We start from the raw sequence: 22,705 nt of genomic DNA, 5'->3' as shown, positions 1-22,705 counted from the left end.
CCACCGCTGGCCTGCAGGCGCCTCCTGCGAACAGGTAAGCTCTCTTAAGGTCTGTATCCACCTTCCTGTCAAGCACGTCTCTGAACGTTACTGCATCTTCAATGGGGAGCATCACGTGCCTGGCTAGACGCATCAAAGATGCATCCACTACTGGAGGAGAAAGTAAAGGAGATACTCTGGGTTCCTTGAGAGGGTACAGTTTGGTAAGTCTGTGGGACAGACTGAACTTCTTTTCCGGATTCTGCCACTCCTCCTTAATCTGTTTAGGCTGTGTCTCCTCAAGCTCCTCCCAGTTAATCGCTTCCTTAACCGATCTGATGAACGGTTCTATGAGCGCAAAATCAAAGCCAGCTGAAGCTTCCGGCTCTTCATCATCCGACAGTAGTTCTTGCTCTCTTGATGCACTGGGAATGGTGGGTGAGGTGCTATAGGCCGTAAACTCCACATCAGGAGTCGAGACCTGGGGAGTAGAGACTCCAGTGGGTTCTATGGAATCCGGCTCTTTCTCCCTGGTGGCTTCATCTATGCACTTGCGGCAGGCTAGTTTGTCTGGGAGGGCCGTGGCCCCACATACCCAGCAAGCGTTCCCGGCTGGGCGGGAAGGGTGCGTAGAGGATTGGTGTCCTCGTGCAGGGGATCTTCTGCGGTAGGAACGGCTATGCCTTGAGTGGGATCGACTCCGTCTGCGACTCCCCTTGCGGCCTGAGCGGCTTCTTCCGCGTGAGCGGCTGCGTCTATGGCCGGAGCGGCTTCTCCTGTGCGAAGATTCTCTTCGTCCTGATTTAGATGATCTTGCGGACCTGACAGGGCTGACCAATTAGGTAGCATTAGTACGGTCCTGCTCTCTTTTTCAATCTTCTCTACTTACCGCTGGAATCCCCCCCCCCTACCTATTAGGCTGGTGGTGATCTGCTGGGGCAGCGGCCTCCATAGGAGAGGAAGGTGAATACCTGAGAAAGGTATAGGAAGGTAAGAACATGCAACCAGGTCCCACAAAACAGTGCATAAGCATTAGACACTTACCCAGAGAGAGAGGGAGCTTTAGGAATGCAGAAGTTCAAAATACAGCAGTCAGAAGTCTTCCAGGAAGCAAGGAGAGCTCAGAAATGACAAACAGGGCTTTTAAATTTGCCGCCATGGCCGCCGAGGTCACGACCCGCTCGCGCATGCGCAGTAGCGGCGCGAGGCGCCCGGCGCCATCTTGGAAACTGGCAAAATCGAAAGGACGCCCTGACGGCGCGCACCGCGCATGCGCGGAAGCGCCGAGACGCCCGGGAAGCCTGTAGGGAGGCACAGAGGGACCACAGAGCCCAGCAAAGAGGGAGAAAGACACAAAGTGAAAAAAGGAGGCATGGCGACCGCTGCACAACAACTAAGCCTGTTTAAGGCTTATACTAGACCGCAACATACCCCCGAGATCACCAGAGCGGGGCTCCTTCCATCTAGCTCGTTTAGAGGCTGTACAGGTAAGGACTTCCACCCAGGAGAGGCTAGAACCTGGCTGGGGCGAATTCGGTAGGGGGGTGCTTCTGATATGTTCAGTCCTTCAGGTGAGGAAAAATAAGAGAATACTGGGCAGGGGCCATCTCTACAACTTATAGCTATGTAGTCCTATCAGGTTGTGGGGGCGGAGTCACAACCCAAAGTGTATGCTGCCATGATGCGACAGGAAACCCTTGTTGGCAAGCACAGAGGTAAGACGTTTCTTGTAGTTGGTGACCAGGTTTGCACACATCTCAGGAGGGATTTTGGTCCACTCTTCTTTACAGATCTTCTCTAAATCCTTAAGGTTTCTTGGCTGTCACTTGGCAACTCGAAGTTTCAACTCCCTCCATACATTTTCTACAGGATTAAGGTCTGGAGACTGGCTAGGCCACTCCATGACCTTAATGTGCTTCTTCTTGAGCCACTCCTTTGTTGTATTAGCAGATAAACAGCCCCAAAGTATAATGTTTCCACCTCCGTGCTTGACTGTAGGAATGGTGTGCCTAGGCTTCATGTACACTGCTGCTGGTAAACGGACATTCAGAGGCAGTTGGCTGCTTTTTTCAGTTGCCCCTGAACTCATCCAATGTTATCTTATCAGTACATGTACAAGATGTATTCGTTTAATGTCGTTTTAGGCCTTTTTTGGAAAGCAAAAAACGAGTTCAGATGCTGAGTTTAGAGGCATTTCAAGCGCTAAAAGCTTCTAAACGAGTCCAAACATGTCTAAACTACGCCACGTTATTTTTTCAAACGGACGTTTTATAAGGTGGGTTACTATCTGTCATGTTAAATCATTCAGGAGAGGTTGTAAAAACCTTTCATGTACATTAAGCCTTAGGATCATAGTAGGGCTGGGGAAAAAATCGATTTAAATCTTGAATCGAGTTGAGAGGTCAAATCGATTCAAAATTTCAGCATATCGATTTTTTTTTTTTCACCAGGACCGGCGCTGACACTGCGCCGGTCCTGGGGAGCTGCAGGCAGGAGTTTTTAGGCAAGACCATGGCTTTGGCCTAGTCCGCGAGGCCGGACGCCGCGGACTAGGCTGAAGCCGCGGCCTCGCCTTAAAACTCCTGCCCGCAGCTCCTCAGGACCGGCGTGGTGTCCAAAAAAAAATCATGAATCGGGTTTTTTTTTTTTTTTTTTTTTTTTAAATCGCAGATTTTTTTTTTTTAGAAAATCGCCCAGCTCTAGGTCATAGTCAGCATTTTTCTTCCTCCAAACACAGCGAGTCCCCCCTCAAGAAGGCAAGCACTGGAGGGTACTGAACTGGCCAGCAATTTAAATCCCATAGAGCACCTGTGTGAGAGATCTCAAGACAGCAGTTGGGTAAAGAAACCCTTCCAATCTGAGAGACCTGGAGTAGTTGGAGAAAGAAGAGTGATTCAAAATTCCAGTAGAGAGGTGTAAGAAACTCACTGATGGTTACAGGAAGTGATTTCAAATATTTTTTTCAAAGGGGTGAGCTACCAAATATTAAATTGAAGGTGCCAATAATTTTGTCCAGTCCATTTTTGGAGACCTTTGCGGTAACACCACGTTACATAACAAAATTGAAATGACCACTATTTTATTCTCTAGGGCAGCAGTGTCCAACCCTTTGACCTTCCTGGGCCACATGAGAAGAAGAGGAATTGTTTTGGGCTACACATAAAATACACTAACGATAAGGATAGCTGTTGAGCAGACAAAGTTGGGCCGATCACAAGTTAATGATCACTGATGATTGTAAAAATATTTTTTTTATTATAAAAGTAAAAGAGGGCGAAATAAAATTAGTGCAATATTTGACACTGTTTTTGATAAACGAACGCATCAGTACCTAGTTCCATGCATGTAGTACCAATTCTCAATGAATTCTTCAAGGTGCTCAGATATTTTGATGAAGGGTAAGTGCAGCGCAATAGGTAAAATTGAATGTTCAAAGGATGGATGGATAGATTTCACAAATGTCCATCAGGATAAATCCGTATTAAATACACTTCAAACGACATGAATCGGTCTTATATAGTATCTTCTCCCAAAAACTCAAAATGCGCTTACCATATTCTGTGGACCTCTGCGAAGCAGGGGTCAACATCACATGTATCCCCCACGGGGATGATGGTAATTGCTGGTGGTGTCTCTGGAAGATATCACTGCTGCCTACAGGTCCGGTCATCCAGGGGAATAAACCAGCCGTCCAGCCCGATATATGAAGATGAAGGAAAGACCGCTCCACAATGTCAAATACAAAATATAAGGGATACCATCTAAGAGTAATCCGTTTGCTTTATTGAAAAATTCACTTGGTTAACAGTAAAAAGAACGAGCGCTCTAAAAAATGATCGGACTACAACACAGTGTAGTACCGACACACACAAATAGCGGGTGACATCCGTAACGAAGCTCCTCCCCCCCGTACGCGGCGTTACGTCCTATTGGACTTCGTCAGCGATTAGATCCCTCGCTGACGACTATAATAAGGCTTACCTGTAGCTACCCAAGAGATCTCCTAAACCTACACGGTTTAGGAGATATCCCCTGTATTTGCATGTGCTGACGCCATCGTCAACGTACGTGCCGTTTGCGTCAGTGAGTTTGCCGTTACCGGCGGCTCCCGCGCACATGCGTGGGAATGACGTCATCACGGCTCCGGCCGATCACAGTGCCGGAGCCGCGATACCCGGAAGTAACCCCCCGGGAGTGATGTAGCCGGCCAGTGCGGTGTACGGGCACCGCAGCGAGGGGCTTCGATCTCAGGTGAGTATTACATAATGAGCTACCCTGTTTCCCCGAAAATAAGACCTAGCATGATTGTCGGTGATGGCTGCAATATAAGCCCTACCCCCCCCAAATAAGCCCTAGTTAAAGTCCTTGTAGGTCTTATTTTCAGGGTAGGGCTTATTTTTGGGGAACAGGGTAGCTCATTATGTAATACTCACCTGAGATCGAAGACAGGTCTTATTTTCGGGGAAACAGGGTAGTATGCTATGCATACTAGCTCATTATGCCTTTGTCTTGCAGGTGTTAGATTTTTTTTTTTTTTTCCCCCAAAGTGGGTTTACAACCACTTTAAACGTGTGCAAAAAAAAATGCAAAAATGGCTCATGGCAGCCAAAGGGTTAATCTATGAATTTTTAGAATGCGACGTAAATCAACGTACCCATGATAAAATATGTCACAAACATTACCTTTTGTGCCTCTCGCACACAGCTCTGATACTCCTTGGCCAGGTCACTACAGTTGAGCAGCTCCTGCTGGTTTTCTGAGTAACATTTCAGAATGTTGGACTGGAGGTTCTGGCACACGGGGTCATAACTTCTCTTCCTGCCAAGAAGAGTACACGAGGTTACAATCAGTACAAATAGAATCACACATCGCTGTACACAGTAAACAGCAAACAACAGCCGCTCGTTATTTCAGCACCATGGTCAGCGGATCCTACTAACAGGCCGCTGAACCACCTTATGCTTGTGTCCTAACAACCAGTTCCAGGAACTTACCAAAAAAAGAACTGAAGAGTCTTGTTTAGAAAAAAGTCAACATTGAATTTTTCAGATTTTTAAAAATCTCCCTCTCCTTGTATTCATTAAAAAAAAAAATAGTTCAGGCTGTTTATTTTTCTGGGTATTCTGCCGCTTTTCACCACCAGTTATCACAATGACATCCATTTTCTTAATGGATTTTGCTTTTTTATATATATATATATATATATATATATATATATAAATAGAGATGGAAAGAACTTTTCACCTGTTTCAGTTGAGATTTGGCCACTTTACTTTTTCCCTTATGTTGCCCATGCGAGACATAATCCATTATTTTCAATGACAAGATGCTATTACTCAACGAAAACACTTGTTTTTAACCGCTTGCCGACCTGCCGCAGTACATATACTGCAATGGGGCCGCTCCTACAGGCACAGGCTGCCTGTTTCTGGGTTTCTCGGGCATGCCCGTTCTGGGAACACAACGGGGACCAGTGAAGATGCGCAGCGCGACTCGCACATGCGCAGTAGTGAACCGGCAGTGAAGCCACAATGCTTCACTTCCTGATTCCCTGACCGAGGATGGCGGCGGGGGGCAGCCGAGAGACGAGCGATCAATCGGCTTTGGCTGCCGACATCGCTGGACCCTGGGACAGGTAAGTGTCTATTAAAAGTCAGCAGCTGCAGTATTTGTAGCTGCTGGCTTTTAATACTTTTCTTTAAGGTGGAGGTCCGCTTTAAAGTAGCGCAGTGCTGAATAGCAAAAAAATGCCCTGGTCATGAAGGGGGTAAAACCTTCTGGAGCTAAAACGGTTAAACAGTTTTGCCGTTGTTGTTTTTTGCTGATTGTACCTTGTTTTTGTACAAGATTTTGGCCATATCATTTTTCCTTCACGGTCTGCAGGGGTACCAAGGGCCGCATAACAAGTACCAAAGGGGTGCAGTTTGGGCACCAGAGGGTTAGAGGATGCTGGATATCTTCCAGCCAGGAAATGAGGCAGGCTCTAATCTAAATGGCTGAAGCTTCTAATGCACATTGTAAGAAGCTCACAGTGTGCAGTGAAATCAGAGTAAGCTATTTCAGTACAGAAGAGAAGCCGGTACAACTGTGCGAGACTGAAGGAAAGGCTGGAGGTCAGCTTTAAATGTTTTGCCATAAACATGTCTCACACTGCAGCCTTGAGAGGTAAGCCTGGCTATTTACTTAGTAATATCGATTCAGTCTCTATGTTTACCAAATGCCTGACCTTGTTCATAAAGCAGCCATTAATAGCAAGCATGCTCCCATCATAACATGAGCTATTTACACTCACGTTGCTGTTAAATGTTTATTCAGGCTATTTTTAAGTGACCTAATCCTGTACCAGTCTTAGAGAAAGCAAAGGATCTGACCTCCGCCACTCTCATACATCTCACGTTATCACGGAAAGTGCGACCAAAAGTCTCCTGCATGTCCCCATTTTGGCACCTGTAACCTCACGAGTATAGATAAGGCTGGGACATACACTCATTTCAAAATTGTTATCTGAAAGGTAAGCTCACACGTCCCCAACAGAGACCAATATGACAGCTAGAGGACTAAAGCTGTTGACTCAATCTGTGTAACTGTCTCACACTTCCTCTTTCCATTGCTTATGAAAAGGATCCTTAAGTACCTAAATGACTTTAAAGAAGGCAATGCTTCTCCATAAAAAAAGGAAGCTGCAATCAACTTCTCGTTTGGAGAGTACCACCGTTATGTATTTTAGGGCACGGATCATCTCTGCCATGTCATGCTCTGTAGTGAGACAATCAAAGGATTGACAGACTTCACAGATATATGGGGCCATAACAATGACATTATCTGCAAGCATCAGAGCTTTCAGGCTCCCATACCAGACAGCAGTAGCGGATGGTGCTCAAAATTTGGGGGGGGGGCGCAAACAAACTGAAAAATACTGAAACCCCCCCCGCCATCATTTGCTGCCTCACTGTGCCCATCAAATGCAGCCTTTGTGCCCATCAAACGAAGCCACTTGTGCCCATCAAATGCAGTCACGTGTGCCCATCAAATGCAGCCACTTGTGCCCATCAAATGCAGCCACTTGTGCCCATCAAATGCAGCCACTTGTGCCCACCATATGCAGCCACCTGTGCCCCCCATATGCAGCCACCTGTGCCCCCCATATGCAGCCACCTGTGCCCACCATATGCAGCCATCTGTGCCCATCATATGCAGCCACTTGTACCCATCATATGCAGCCACCTGTGCCCATCAAATGCAGCCACCTGTGCCCATCATATGCAGGCACTTGCCCATCATATGCACCTGTGACCACTGACCACTGACCGACCCCCCCCCCCGCCCGTGGCTGCGGCACCCCCCCACCCCTCCCGCGGAGCACGGCTCCGGGACCCATCGAACGCTTCGGCACCCACCCGGCGGCTCTGACGGAGCAAAGGGGACTTACACAGTTGCAGACGCAGCACAGTCCTCTCAGAGCGGCGGCTCCAGCGTGCGACTCCTCGCTCCTCTTCCAAAGCGCCATGCATTCAATAGGGTGGCCTGGCGCTTTGGCCAATCAGGAAGCAGGTCTGACGTCCTGCCTCCTGATTGGCGGGGAGGAAGGTTAGTGTGAAAATAGGGAAAATTCATTTGCTATGGTCACACAATTGGGTGAGATCAGGGCGCACTCTCTGCGCCCCGAGCCCACCCTATTTTGAAGCCTATTAGAGCCTCTGGCTCTAATCAGGTGCTTCAAAATGACCCACCCCCTACCACAGGAATCCATGCATCCGGCGTCCTGAAAGGGGCCTGGTGCATGGATTGGGGGGCGGCGCCCGTGCGCCCACCGTGCACGGGCTGCCACTGCCAGACAGGCTTCCACCCATTACTACAATTTGCGAAAATTGCTATAGCTGGAAGATTACCCAACTCTTATGTAGTAGTGGGGACCACAGGGTCAAAGGATCCTGAGAGCATATACCGGTAGAAGCATAGTTACACTCAATGGTCAATACCCCTTCAAATCATTGAGTTAACGTGAAAAAAGCTAGCTCTATTATGTGTAGCACTCTCCTAAATTAGTGTAGGTTGTTAGGTAAATGTAGTTTAGCTCCTCTGTAACTGGTGGAGCAGGAGGACTGATAACTCTGGTCTGCTCGGTGTCTCACAGGCTGCTGCTCTGGTTACTCTCCCCCACAGACAAAAAGGAATAATTTAGTCTGCCAGCTTGGAGCTTAGAAATTAAGCTGAAAACCTCATCTTTACTTCATTCCAATCCTAAGCAAGACACTCAAAGCCCTTTATTGGCTGTTTCTCTGTGGACAGTGGATAGGCAGAAGATTGTTCTATAGTAGATATACAGTGAGGGAAAAAAAAAGTATTTGATCCCCTACTGCTTTTGTACGTTTGCCCACTGACATAAAAATGATCAGTCTATAATTTTAATGGTAGGTGAGAGACAGAATAACAAAATTGTTCAGAAAAACACATTTCAAAAAAAGTTATAAATTGGATTTGCATTTTATTGAGTGAAATAAGTATTTGATCTCCTATCAATCAGCAAGATTTCTGGCTCATACGTGTCTTCTACTGTATATAGGTAACAAGCTGAGATTAGGAGCACTCTCTTAAAGGGAGTGCTTCTAATCTCAGCTTGTTAACTGTATAAAAGACGCCTGTCCACAGAAGCAATCAATCATATTTAAATCTCTCCAGCATGGCCAAGACCAAAGAGCTGTCTAAGGATGTCAGGGACAAGATTGTAGACCTACACAAGGCTGGAATGGGCTACAAGACCATCGCCAAGCAGCTTGGTGAGAGGGTGACAACAGTTGGTGTGATTATTCGCAAATAAAAGAAACACAAAATAACTGTCAATCTCCCTCAGTCTTGGGCTCCATGCAAGATCTCACCTTGTGGAGCTTCAATGATCATGAGAACGGTGAGGAATCAGCCCAGAACTACACGCTAGAATCCTGTCAATGATCCCAAGGCAGCTGGGACCACATTCACCAAAAAAACAATTGGTAACACACTACACTGTGAAGGACTAAAATCCTGCAGCGTCTGCAAGGTCCATCTGCTCAAGAAAGCACATGTACAGGCCCGTCTGAAGTTTGCTAATGAACATCTGAATGATTCAGAGGAGAACTGGGTGAAAGTGTTGTGGGCAGATGAGACCAAAATCAAGCTCTTTGGCATCAACTCAACTTGCTGTGTTTGGAGGAGGAATGCTGCCTATGACCCCAAGAATACCATCCCCACCGTCAAACATGGAGGTGGAAACATTATGCTTTGGGGGTGTTTTTCTGCTAAAGGGACAGGACAACTTCACTGCATCAAAGGGACGATGAACGGGGCAGTGTACCATCAAATATTGGGTGAGAACCTCCTTCCCTCAGCCAAGGCACTAAAAATGGGTCATGGACCCAAAACACGGCCAAGGCAACAAAGAAGTTCCTCAAAAAGCACATTAAGGTCCTGGAGTGGCTATGCCAGTCTCCAGACTGTAAACCCATTGAAAACTTGTAGAGGGAGCTGAAGGCTCAAGTCACCAAACGTCACCCTCGAAAACCTTAATGACTTGGAGAGGATCTGCAAAGAGGAGTGGGACAAAATCCCCTCCTGAGATGTGTGCAAACCTGGTGGCCAACTACAAGAAACGTCTGTGATTGCCAACAAGAGTTTTACCACCAAGTTATTTCACTCAAAAAAATGCAAATTACATTTTTAAACTTTTCGAAATGTGTTTTCTGGATATTTTTGTTGTTATTCTGTCTCTCACTGTAAAAAAAAAAAAAAAAAAAAAAAAACTACCATTAAATTTATAGACTGATCATTTCTTTGTCAGTGGGCAAACATGCAAAATCAGCAGGGGATCACTGTAGCAGTATATATTGTGGGTTCAGTTACAATATATGATGTTGGTAGACGCAGTATGAATGTGTTGACGAGCAGTAGACAATAACACAATTGATACACAACTGGTGGCTAGGGAGTTCTGTTATGAACCTGGGTCACAGGGGAGCATGTAGCATTCTGTATCTGAGCATGCAATACCGCTGGGATATCTGCCACCTTCACACCTCCGTGCCACTTCCACACCTGCTACTCCCACACTCCAGGGAACCTCATTAACGTAAAAAAAAAAACAAAAAAAAAAAACACATGTAATACAGACACTCTTCAAACAAGACTAGAAGACTAAATCATGATCATTGCAGCACTGCAGGAAAAGTATAAATTGCCCCTGTATACTAAAACAAAGTTTCGATACCAAGGAGCTTCAGCTGAGGCTGAGTCATGCCAATGTTTGATCTTCCAGCTAACATCTTGACAACCAATTTAAACTCATTAATTAGGAAGATTTTAAACTTCTAGCCACCCATAGAGGAAAACTTATAAGTAGGCCACCATACCGCATCGAATTTGCAGTAAAACTTTAGTTGTAGGATCTTGGAAATGACCACAACAGCGTTCTGATTTGAAGACAGGAGAAACTTTGCTGCTGTGAAGGAGCTGGCTTTACGTACTCCATGCTTCAAGGATCACGCTTTTTTAGACCTTGACTGGTCCTGCTATACTCATCAAAATTCCAATAAAATGAAACCGCCGCTTTATTTTCTTGTTTATCTTCTTGCAATCCTTTAGATTAGGCACTTTGTCGCGAAATACGTCAAGGTTTCTTCTTTGATGCCTGTTTGACTGGTCCTGTCTGTGCATTGTTACGATAAACTTAAAATGATTCTAAACCTTACTTTTTTTTTTAATTATAACAAACATGATATGCTCACCTGCTGTGTGCAATAGTTTTGCACAGAGCAGCCCCCATCCTCCTCTTCTTGGGTCCCCCGCCAGCAGTCCTGGAGCCTCCTTGTTGGCAAGTCACTTCCTATGGGCTTACTCACGCGGGCTCGATCTTGAGCCTCACTGCCTACATCCATAGACAAAGACAGTGGGGCTTGGCCTGGTTCCCACCTCCCTCATCAGGAGCCAATGGCTTCCGCTGCTATCAAGCTGCTCTGTGAGGAGAGAGAGAGTGGAGAGAGTACAGTGCTAAATTGAGATCAGTGTCGGGTAAGTATAAGGGAGGGCTGGGGGGGGAACCTGGACACACAAGGTCTTTTACCTTAATGCAGAAAATGCATTAAGGTAAAAAAACCTTAAAGCTTTACAACCACTTTAAAGAGGAAGTAAAACCCAATGGGTTTTACTTCCTATTTTGCTTCCCGCAAGGCGTGCAAATGAAAAGCATAATGGGCTAGTATGCATCGCATACTAGCCCATTATACACGACTTACCTGCAAAGAAGCCCGCGCTGTCCCCTGAGCAGGCTGCGTCCATCTTTGCCCCTCTTCCTTCCGGGGCCACGGACTCCGGCTCTGTGACTGGCCGGAGTCACGTGACGTCACTCCCGTGCATGCGCGTGGGAGCCGTCACGGCACACGCTGGGGGAAGAAACGGCACGGTGGTCCGTTTCTTCACATCGCATGCGCCGAGGACGACATTGGCGCACTACAAGTGAAATATCTCTGTTTAGGAGATATTTCCACTACCTATAGGTAAGCCTTATTCTAGGCTTACCTATATGTAAAAGTCAACAAAAAGGGTTTACAACCACTTTACGGCCACGCAAAATAAACAAGAAAGTTAAAGTGGAACTTCAGTCATTTTTTCATCTTTTCCATCTAATAAATCTTCTGCCCTTGTTGTTTTAACTTTGGATAGTAAAACATTTTTTTCTGCCAGTAAATACCTTATACAGCTCCCTTCCTGTTTCCTGTCTGGTAGAAAGCCTAGGCTAATAACATCATGCACAGCTCTCTCTCTCACTCTCGTGAGAGTTTGCCAGGAAGGGAGAGGGGGATGAGTCATAATAGGGCCAATGAGAGCTGCAGAGCTGGAGGTGTGCCCCTATGTGTCTGTGTAAATCTAGGAAGTGAACAGGCAGCAGCTTCAGCTGCCCACAGTTAAAATGGTTGCAGCCAGACTCAGTGGAGGGAGATTTGTGCAGCATGTTTGGCAAGTACAGAAACACAGTATATATAAAGTAATCTGGAAAGTGGTTGGAGGGAAGCTTCAGAATGGCAAAGATGTTTCTATTACAAATTATGTAAGCAGACTGCAGTTCCTCGAAGTGGTTTCACCTTGATTTTTTTTTTTTTATGGTGTTCAGATTTAACTTTAGTTTCTGTTGTATAACAAAGCTTCTCCTTGCTTTTAAATATTTGTAGTACATTTAAAAAGCACAAGGACAACAGACACAATGGGGGTAGATTTACTAAAACTGGGGCACACAGAATCTGGCGCAGCTCTGCACAGTAACCAATCAGCTTCTAGGTTTGATTGTCAAAGCTTAATTAAACAAGCTGAAGTTAGAAGCTGATTGGCTACCATGCACAGCTGCACCAGATTCGCCAGTTTTAGTGAATCTCCCCCAATGATCAAAGAATTCTCTGCCATAAAGTGGTTGTAAAGGCAACAATGTTTTTTTTTAAAAATAAAATAATAAACATGGTTTACTTACAGTACCGGCTCTGTGCAATGGTACTGCACAGAGCGGCCCCGAACCGCCTTTTCTAGGGTCCCCCCGCGAGCATTCTAGGCTCCTCCTCTTGTGCGTGCGCCGCCATAGCAAGCTGCTTACTATGGGGGCACACATGCTGGCTCACATATTCTCAAAAATTATCAATAAACACTGCCCTAGATGCTAGGGCCTAGACTAGAGTAAGGAGGGGAGGGGGAGGTGTTTTTAGTTTTGTCCTAGGGTGCCAAAGCTGCTCCTCTATAGAAGAAGTACAGTGAGAGAGAGTTGTCACCCTAGGACAGGAAGTGTTTTACTGGCTGAATAAGCTGGCAAAATAAAAAAAAAGGGGAAAAAAAAGCTTGAAAAAGAAGAAAACGAATGCAGCCACCACATGTAAGGACTGGTAAAATGTAATATAATACATTTTTGTTATTGAGATTAGATACCCCTTAAAAGATGCAACTGATATATATATATATCTATATATAGATCTATATCAATCAATATGGTCAGCATAAGGCTATACTTCTTTTTTATTGCTCTGTTTATGTATTTCAAACGTGAAAAGTGTGTATGAGACGGCCAAATCTGACAAACCGGTGCACCGCGCTCCGATTTGTCATCTTACATCAGGCGAGATTTGTTACCTGACCTTGTACATGTGAGCAAATGCCATTTGGTTTTAAGCTCTCGAAAGAAAACATTTTTCTTTCATAATTTCCCTTTAAAACTCTGCGGTGCAGATAAATTGCTGGTTTTCTGTCTGTTTTAAACCTCATTTTCCTCACAATGTGTATAGCCGGCGCGCAGTGTAAATAAATCATGGTCCTCCTGCAGTTCTGTACTGTGAGAGAGAAACAGATTTGATTGTTCATTTACTTCCTTTCTGAATCTATCAGGCCGAGCTCTGAGCTAAGTGTGAACCGGCAAACTGGGATCTCGCAGAACATCCAGCGGTTTTTCTGTTTCAATTCCAATCAGAGGAGAGTAAGTAAAAATGCTGCGGATAATTCTAGAGTCAGATTTGTTTCCAAAGCACGTAACCTGCGTACCCTGGGGGGCGGCCACTTTGTGGTCAATTAAGTAATCATAAGCAAGCAGCCTATTCTCTATGCCTATAAATCCACAAAACCATTGACTATGAAGGGTCACTGTGAATGCAGCCTATCCATTCACTAGAGACCAGTGACATCACATCCTATCCATTCACTAGAGACCAGTGACATCACTTCCTTTCCATTCACTAGAGACCAGTGACATCACATCCTATCCATTCACTAGAGACCAGTGACATCACATCCTATCCATTCACTAGAGACCAGTGACATCACATCCTATCCATTCACTAGAGACCAGTGACATCACATCCTATCCATTCACTAGAGACCAGTGACATCACATCCTATCCATTCACTATAGACCAGTGACATCACATCCTATCCATTCACTAGAGACCAGTGAGATCTGCAATTGCATCCTATTTTTTCTCTAGAGACTGGTGGCATCATTAGGAATACAGCTTATCAATTCACTAGACACCAGTTTCATCACATCATATGCGTTCACTAGAGAATGCAGCCTATCCAGTAACTAGAGACAAGTGGCATCACTGAGAATGCAGCCTATCTGTTCACTAGAGACCAGTGACATCACTGAGAATGCAGCCTATCCGTTCACTAGAGACCAGTGACATCACTGAGAATGCAGCCTATCCAGTTACTAGAGACCAGTGACAACACTGAGAATGCAGCCTATATGTTCACTAGAGACCAGTGACATCACTGAGAATGCAGCCTATCCAGTCACTAGAGACCAGTGACATCACTGAGAATGCAGCCTATCCAGTCACTAGAGACCAGTGACATCACTGAGAATGCAGCCTATCTGTTCACTAGAGACCAGTGACATCACTGAGAATGCAGCCTATCCAGTCACTAGAGACCAGTGACATCAATGAGAATGCAGCCTATCTGTTCACTAGAGACCAGTGACATCACTGAGAATGCACCTTATCTATTCACAATGTCATCACTGAGATTGCATTCACTATATACGGGTGACATCACATCCTGTTTATTCACTAGAAATAGGTGACATCACTGTGAATTCAGCTTATCCATTCACTAGAGACCAGTGACATCACTGAGTATGCAGCCTATGTGTCAACGGAGCAGATTAAAAATAGGTAAATACACAGACCTTTTTTTTTTGCACAGGGTATGAAGGACAGGTAGAAGTAGGGGTAGGGAACATTTTAGGAATAGTTAATTCCACTTTAAATGCTGCACTCCAGGAAAAACAAAAATGCTCCCTTGAAGACCGGTCCCTGCAGCCTTTTCTTCCCTATGCTCCAGCAGTCGGATGCCCTCTGACATCATCAAGTTCAATGAAGAGCCCATAGCCTAGAATTGAACGTGGAGACGCTGAGGAACAGTCCATTTCCAGTACACAAAGAAGTAGAGGAGAGCGCCAGCTGCTGAGGGAGTGGAGGATCAGGTAAGTAAAAACTGCTGCTGTTTCGAGCCCCCTAGACCTAAACAAAATTTGTATTCTTTGCATCGATGGGCTTTATAGTTCTAAACACATTTTGCCATTTTTCTCAGTACACTACAGCTCCGGCTTATGGGTAACTTTGATGATCTTTGGTGTTGTATTCTTTCGGGTTAGTTTTTTAATTTAACCTTTAATTAAAAAAAAGAAAATATATCCCAACTATTTTTCTCTTTTTCTGTGTTTATTTTCAATATTTTCTTCTATTTAGGAAAAGGCGTAGGATCCAAAGTCACTTTATATTTGGAGAATTTTCCTAATCTTGGTTTTCCATCTCTCCTCTGTCTGTATCGCGTTTTATGTTTTCCTATATCTTTCTTGTATTGTATTTCTCAATGGGATGTTTAATTCTAAACCAAAATATCTCCCTTACTATCCCTCTTTAACATCTATTTGCTCATAAGACTTTACATTCCCATGTCTTCTTCCCAATTAAAACTCAGCATATTTTCAACCTACATGTTTCACCTCATTGCATCGCTTCATCAGGGGTTAAATGCTCAAAAGTAAAGTTCAGTTAGTGCAAGGTGCAAAAGCACACATTGATAATGAATTTAGAAATAATATTCTATTTATTTACAAAATTTTATTGTAATTTTCTTTTTTTTATCAGCAAGATAAAATCTGATATTTTGAAATGCTTGGATTTGGTGATCTTTTAAGATCCTAATGGAAGTCTTACTAAGGATGGCTTTATGTGAGTTAGCTCCGCTTTCCCATAGACTTCTATGAGGCTGTCCGGTTTTGGTGCAGTTTCAGAAAACGCAACAAAACTTCTGCATGTGAATCTTTGGTGCGCTTTCTGGGACCGCACCAAAACCGTAGAACATCATAGAAGTCTAGGGGAAAGCGCAGCAAACCTGCAAGAAAACGGCATGTTTGCTGTGCTTTGCCCAAAGTGCAGCAAGACCTCACTAGGGAAATGTGAAGCCACCCTAAGATATACAAGAAGCCAACTATGACCAATACTATTATTGGAACAGCCAGCACGCAATCACCCTAAAGAAAGGAATTCCTGTTGAACAATGTATTCGAACTAAAATAAATTGTTGCAATATTGAAGATTTTAAAAGAGATTTTAAAGTGGAATTCCAGCTATACACCCAACTAGCCCTAAAACTGTCCCCTCCCAACATCTTGGCTAACTAACTTTTGTAATAAAGATGCATATACTTATATTCTATATACTATTACTAAATACTATTTTCAGGCCACTCCGGTCCAGTCATGTGATCCATCTCCCCTGTGTCAGCCAGCGAAGCTGCAGGGGAGAGGAGAGAGCACCAACAATGGATAGGCAATTAAAGCCTATGGGTAATGTCAACGACTCCAAGCTTTACTAGCCATTGTCTGAGTGCTATCTCCTCCCCCCTGCAGCTACCGCTGGCTGACACATGGGATCACGTGACTGCACTGGAGGGGGCTGAAGATAGGGAAGTGTGTATAGGTTAAAGTGACATTAAAAGGTACATTTTTTTTAAAATAACAAAGCACTTGTTATTCGCCGGCACTCCTGACTTCTCCTCCTTAGCCAGTACCCCCAGTAGCAAGCTGCTTGCTCTAGGGCACCGGTACGTGCTTGATCCCGAGCCCCACTGTATGGGTCCATAAGACACCCCCCCCCCCCGCTCTCTCCTCGTTGGCTCACTGGCTCCCACTGCTGTCTCAACCAATGAGCAATGCGAGACCTGGGAGAAGCTCAGCTCTCGTGCACATCACTGGATAGAGAGAGAGAGCGCTCAGGTGAGTATTGGGGGGGCTGCAGCATACAGAAGATTTTTTACCTTCATGTATTCTATCCAAAAACCTTGAGACTTTAAAACCACTTTAAAGTAGAACAATAAGCAAAACATTTTTTTTTTCATTTTGGATAGAGTAAGGAAGGGTTATAATCCCTGTCAGATTTATTTTCGTTATCTGTGTCCCATTGTGGAGATTTCCCCTCACTTCCTGTCCCACAGCCAAACAGGAAGTGAGAGGAAATCCCTACAAATTAAGGGAATTCCTTGGGGACCCCCAGGACACCAGAACTAGTGTCCCCATTGGAAGATTTCCCCTCTATTTCTTTTCTGGGGATAACCCAAAATTTGGGATTTTCTTTTACTTTCACTTTCAATGATAATGGTAAACAGGACAAATAGAGAGGGTGAGTCTCCCAAATGGGGGTGTTCCATCAGATTAGGTGACCCGTCAAATGTTGTAACAAAAGTGACGTTCCGTCACGGCCATCTTGGTACACCCCGCACTCAGCCACAGTAAGCCTACAGTCTGAAGTCGCCAAGCGGACATCTTTTTACACCCACCGGAGTCTTGCATTTCACAATTATTTTTACCACCAAACTCAGCTTATATTGTGAAATACAGTATTTAGAAGTCTGTGACATTGTTTTGATGTTGAATTTTAAAAACAGCGGTCTTCTGTTAGATTAGCAACCTGTGAGATCAACAGGCTTGCCGCTTGCTTTTAAAATTCAACATCAAAACAGTGTCACAGACATCTAAATACTGTATTTTACGGTAAAAGCTCAGTTTACTGGTAAAAATAAGTGTGGAATGCAAGATTTTGGTGGGTGTAAAAAGATGTCCGCTTGTCGACTTTAGACTGTAGGCTTAGTGTGGCCGAGTACGGGGTGCACCAAGATGGCCGTGACGATGATTGTGTGTGAACTTCCTACACGCCAGCAGCCTGTGTGTTGCACAATTTCAATCCATATAATGTGCACCAGTGTATAATCTTGTAATAAACACCACTACAAGACCACGGGAGCTTTGACATGCTGACGTCATCGCGCTGTAACGCAGTGGACGAGTGTTCGCAAGCCAGCCGGCTGTTTTCTTGATGATTTTACTCTGCATTCTTGTAAGTGCAATTTTTAGCTTTAATAAACCTTATATAATACCTTTTACATTTACAGTCTGTTTACATTTTTGGGTAACGCTTGACCTACTCACTTGACTGGCTGATGATCGAGTCTCCCTGATCGCCTGGTGTCTAGCCCAAGACTCTTCTTACCAATTATCTGTGAATTGTTATATAAACTCTCCTCCGGACAGAGGCCCTGGCTGGGTTTATAGCCGCAGGCTCATAAGAGCTTGCCTTCTGGTAAGCACGCACTCTGTGTGGTGAAGGTGCACTCTTGGGGTGTTTAGAGGTCTCGTAGTGGTGTTTATTGCAAGATTATACACTGGTGCACATTTTATGGATTGAAATTGTGCAGCACACCAGCTGCTGTCGTGTTGGAAGTTCCCACACAATCGTGTTTTTTGGACTATATTTACACCTTTTTTTTTTAACTTTTTATTAAAATATTTCTCTAGCGCAGCTTTACTTTACTTTATATTTGTATATGTGTGTATCTCACGTTTCTAGCAGCTGCTTTGTTTTTTATCTATTTTTCTATTTGGTACTTAACACGGTATTTTCTGCTTCCATTACAAAATCTGACGGGTCGCCTAATCTGACGGAACAGTGGCACAGACAGCAATAAAAAACTGAATGGGGTTCTAATCCCTCTCCACTTGATCCAAAAACGGGGAAAAAAAAAGTTTTGCCTTCAGTTATACTTTAACATAGGTGTTGGGGGGGACTGTATGAAAGCTAGTTAGGTATATATCCAGAATTCCACTTTTAGGCCCGGTTCACACTTGTGCGATGCCAGACATGACATGTAATTCGCAGCGCACTGCTGTTCACATTACATGCGATGTCTGTGCGGTGCGATATCAGCCATACATATAGTATGGCTGATATCGCATCGCATTCGGTCCAAACACTCACAGGACCCTTTTTATCTGTTCGGACCAGAATCAGATCGCATGTGTGTTCACGCCTATACGATCCGATTCATGTCCGAACTGTCAGTTCGCAGTGCGATATGGAAGCTGAACTGGGGGTGTCGTTAACAATGTATTGACACTCCCCAGCGATTCGCATATGGCAGTGTGAACTGACATGCGAGTCGGTGCGATGAGGGAACCCGCAGTGCATTTGCAGTGTTCTCGCATCGCACAAGTGTGAACCGGGTCTTAATTGTTTTAGAGAGAGAATGGTTACCCTGAGAAAGCACTAAAAACAGCTTAAAATAGGTGGGGGAAAAAAAAGAAATAAGAAATCAAATAGGAAAGATAGAAAAGATAGAGCTAGAGGAAAAATGGAAAAAGGAAAGTTACGTAGATGATCTAAATACAAAATTACTTTAAACCCAAATGGAAGGAAATATAAAAGGTTACTTATATACAGCTCTGTAGTGGTGGGCATGCAGAGGCGCAATGTATGTCGCATTCATTATGTTGACTAAAAACTGTAGTAAAATTCCTGAGGACAGTGGAGAGATGCAAATATGATAAATAATCCTCGCCTAGTCAATTCTTGCGGATTAAACACAATACCTATTTGCGGCCCAGTGACAATTTGCAACCTTGATCAGGCTTTTTAAAACTCTTGATGCATTTCACGAGTGGTAACTAAATGACACTTATCTGGAGATGTGCCTAAGAGTGTATCCCTCTTCCAAATGAAATCTCATCAACATATCCTTCCCTTATTATTACAGTCAACATCAATCAGGTTATTTTTGCCTTGGTGTGGAAGGCTGCGTTCAGCTCGCTCCTTAGGAAATGCATGTGTGGCGGGGTGAATATCTGAAGCAAGCTTTTTTATTACTGGAAGCAGAAAGCAAGCTCTCAGTGAATTAGTCATTCATCTTAGTCACAGCCAATCTCAGGATTCCTGGAAGATGTATCATTAACTCACAAGTGCCTGTTGAGCACCGGCAGTAAAGAGCTGCAGCCAACAATACAAACCATGGAAGGGTTTAGCATTCTCCAGATAAAAAAAATAAAAAATAAAAAAATAAAGTCACTGGTGACAGGTTTAGAAAGCCAAGTTGAGGTTTTACAGGTGAATATACAGTACATATGATATCCGGGGGGGGGGTCCTTTAAATAAACCCCGAGGGTGAGTCGGTTTACAATTGGGCATATAGTTGCGCCACATCCAATGTTTACAAGAAATGAAACAAGATCCCCAGGTGGCGGACTTTTAAGGCACGAAATGGCAAAAAAGGTATATTCTAATATGAAAAGTATTTATTGAAATATGAAAAATACACAACATTTAATAAAAAAACAATGTACAATATGTTATATATTTGTATATTTATGCTATCATTTTCTTTATTTTAATGTAGAATACTGAGTTTCTTGTTTAAACTATACCCCTGAAGAATGAGGATTACATTTTCACTCCGAAACGCGTTGGGTACAGGAAACACTAGTCCGTTATATGTATTCTGGCTTGTATGACAACACTGGAATGTTTCTTCTCAACATGTTTTTTTATTAAATGTTGTGTATTTTTCATATTTCAATAAATACTTTTCATATTAGAATATACCTTTTTACCATTTTGTGCCTTAAAAGTCCGCCACCTGGGGATCTTGTTTTATTTCCTTTAAATAGACCCCCCGCCACCCTGCCCATTTATGCGTCTCCCCAGAGAAGAACTCCTTGGGTATCTTTTGGACTGGCAGAAGGGTTCACAACACATTTACAAACAGGCATGTACCGGGACTTTTAGAACTGATGACACACGGCGACTCTGCAACTAGTGATCCTGCTACAGACAATATGTCAAAATCGCCCACAGCAGGATCACTAAGAGGCTGTTTGGAATTGTTCCCTCTGTAGTTGAAGCGGCGAGATGTCGCTCCCATCTCTAGCGGATGAGATTCAGCAGCATTTGGGCCCACAAAAGAGCGTCGTCTCACTGTGTGGCTACAGAGGGAGTGATTTCATAGGGAAACACAGGCGGGATTTCACACGATCCTGTTTGCATTTTTTTTCTCTGGCGCCAGAATCGCCAATGTGTCATCAGCCTTAGGGCCCCATTCAGACCAGAAACTGTGCATTTACCGTGCCCTTTTGCATGGGCAGTGACATGCATTTTATTACACGTATTTGCAGTGCATTTTTCCTAAGTTTACATTTCCCGTGAGGTCATTTGCATCTTCTTTCTTCGATGGGCTTTTATTTTGCACTGCACGTGCATTTACATGCACCTGTGTGAATCTGCAGTGCAGAAAAATGCAGCTTGCTAGACTTTTTTTTCACTGCACTGCAATAGTGTGAGCTATGCCCAAAGGTTACCTGGATTTTGGACTGTCTATGCAGTTGGAGGGCAGGCTAAAATGCATTCCACTGCATCTGGTGTGAACGAGCCCTTAAACACTTCAGCCCCGGACCATTTGGCTGGCCAAAGACCAGAGCACTTTTTGCGATTCGGCACTGCGTCGCTTTAACTGACAATTGCGCGGTCGTGCGACGTGGCTCCCAAACAAAACTGACTGCTTTCTTTCCCCACAAATAGAGCTTTCTTTTGGTGGTATTTGATCACCTCTGCGTTTTTAATTTTTTGCGCTATAAACAAAAAAATTTTGAAAAAAACGCATGATTTTTTTACTTTTTGCTATAATAAATATCCCCAAAAAATATATAAAAAAACATTTTTTTTTCTCAGTTTAGGCTGATACGTATTCTTCTACATATTTTTGGTAAAAAAAATATCGCAATAAGCGTTTATTGATTAGTTTGCGCAAAAGTTATAGCGTCTACAAAATAGGGGATAGTTTTATGGCATTTTTATTAATTTTTTTACTAGTAATGGCGGCGATCATCGATTTTTATCGTGACTGCGACATTATGGCGGACACATCGGACAATTTTGACACATTTTTGGGACCATTCACATTTATACAGCATTCAGTGCAATTAAAAATGCATTGATTACTGTGTAAATGTGACTGGCAGTGAAGGGGTTAACACTAGGTGGCACTGTAGGGGTTAAATGTGTCCTAGGGAGTGATTCTAACTGTGGGGGGGAGGGGCTATGTGTGACACATCACTGATCACCGCTCCCGATTACAGGGAGCGGTGATCAGTGTCCTGTCACTAGGCAGAATGCGGAAACGCTTGTTTACAATAGCATTTCCCCGTTCTTCCTCTCTGTGAGACGATCACGGGTATCCCTGCGGACATCGAGTCCGCGGGACCCGCGATCCTACTCACGGAGCTTGCGACGGGTGCGCGCTGCCGGCGGCGTGCACGCGATGGCACGGCGGCAAATTCACAGGTACGCCCATTTGCACAGCCATGCCATTCTGTCGACGTACATATACAGGCACCGGTCGGGAACCGGTTAAAGAGGAAGTAAACCTGATGGGTTTTACTTCCTCTTTATTCCTCTGTAAAGTAAAAGCATACTGGGCTACTAATTATCAGCCGGAGGGACAAGAACCTTTATATAAGTCTCTCAAACTGCAATCTACAGGTACATAAGTAGTAACTAGAATGTCCTCATCCATTTTACCTGCACTTTCACTGCCTAGATGGATTAAATTAGTATATTATAAATAGAAAAACAGCTTAGAGCTGTAGCACTTTCAAAGCTGATGTCATTAGATGACCTGAAACAGTCTTTGAAATCCCAACCACATCTCTGAAAAGTGAAATTATGAAAGACTTCCATGTTCCAAAAGAAGGACGCGGCTGCACCGTTCCTGAACGCCCCATGCATAGATGCGGTTGTAATGGGAGAGGATATTTCAGGACAGGGAACTGGCATTTTCAGAAGAGGTAGGCAATGTCAGCCTAGATCTGTTTTTATTCACAGAAGACTCTGGTGTCACG

At 44.1% G+C, this 22,705-nt stretch overlaps 1 protein-coding gene across 4 annotated transcripts in view; it reads right to left on the bottom strand.

Moving 5' to 3' along the window:
• Positions 1 to 22,705, bottom strand: part of CHCHD6 (coiled-coil-helix-coiled-coil-helix domain containing 6) — a 447,244-nt gene that overhangs the window by 109,985 nt on the left and 314,554 nt on the right. For all 4 annotated transcript variants that reach the window (XM_073591921.1, XM_073591919.1, XM_073591917.1 and 1 more), the window contains one exon: positions 4,662 to 4,797. In XM_073591921.1, the coding sequence (XP_073448022.1) occupies positions 4,662 to 4,797 (136 nt within the window). The remainder of the gene's footprint in view (positions 1 to 4,661; positions 4,798 to 22,705) is intronic.

This window comes from Aquarana catesbeiana, linkage group LG07, assembly GCF_042186555.1.
Source record: "Aquarana catesbeiana isolate 2022-GZ linkage group LG07, ASM4218655v1, whole genome shotgun sequence".
NCBI lineage: Eukaryota > Metazoa > Chordata > Amphibia > Anura > Ranidae > Aquarana > Aquarana catesbeiana.
Note: the sequence above shows the minus strand (reverse complement) of the source record. Positions and strands in the feature narration are given on the sequence as shown.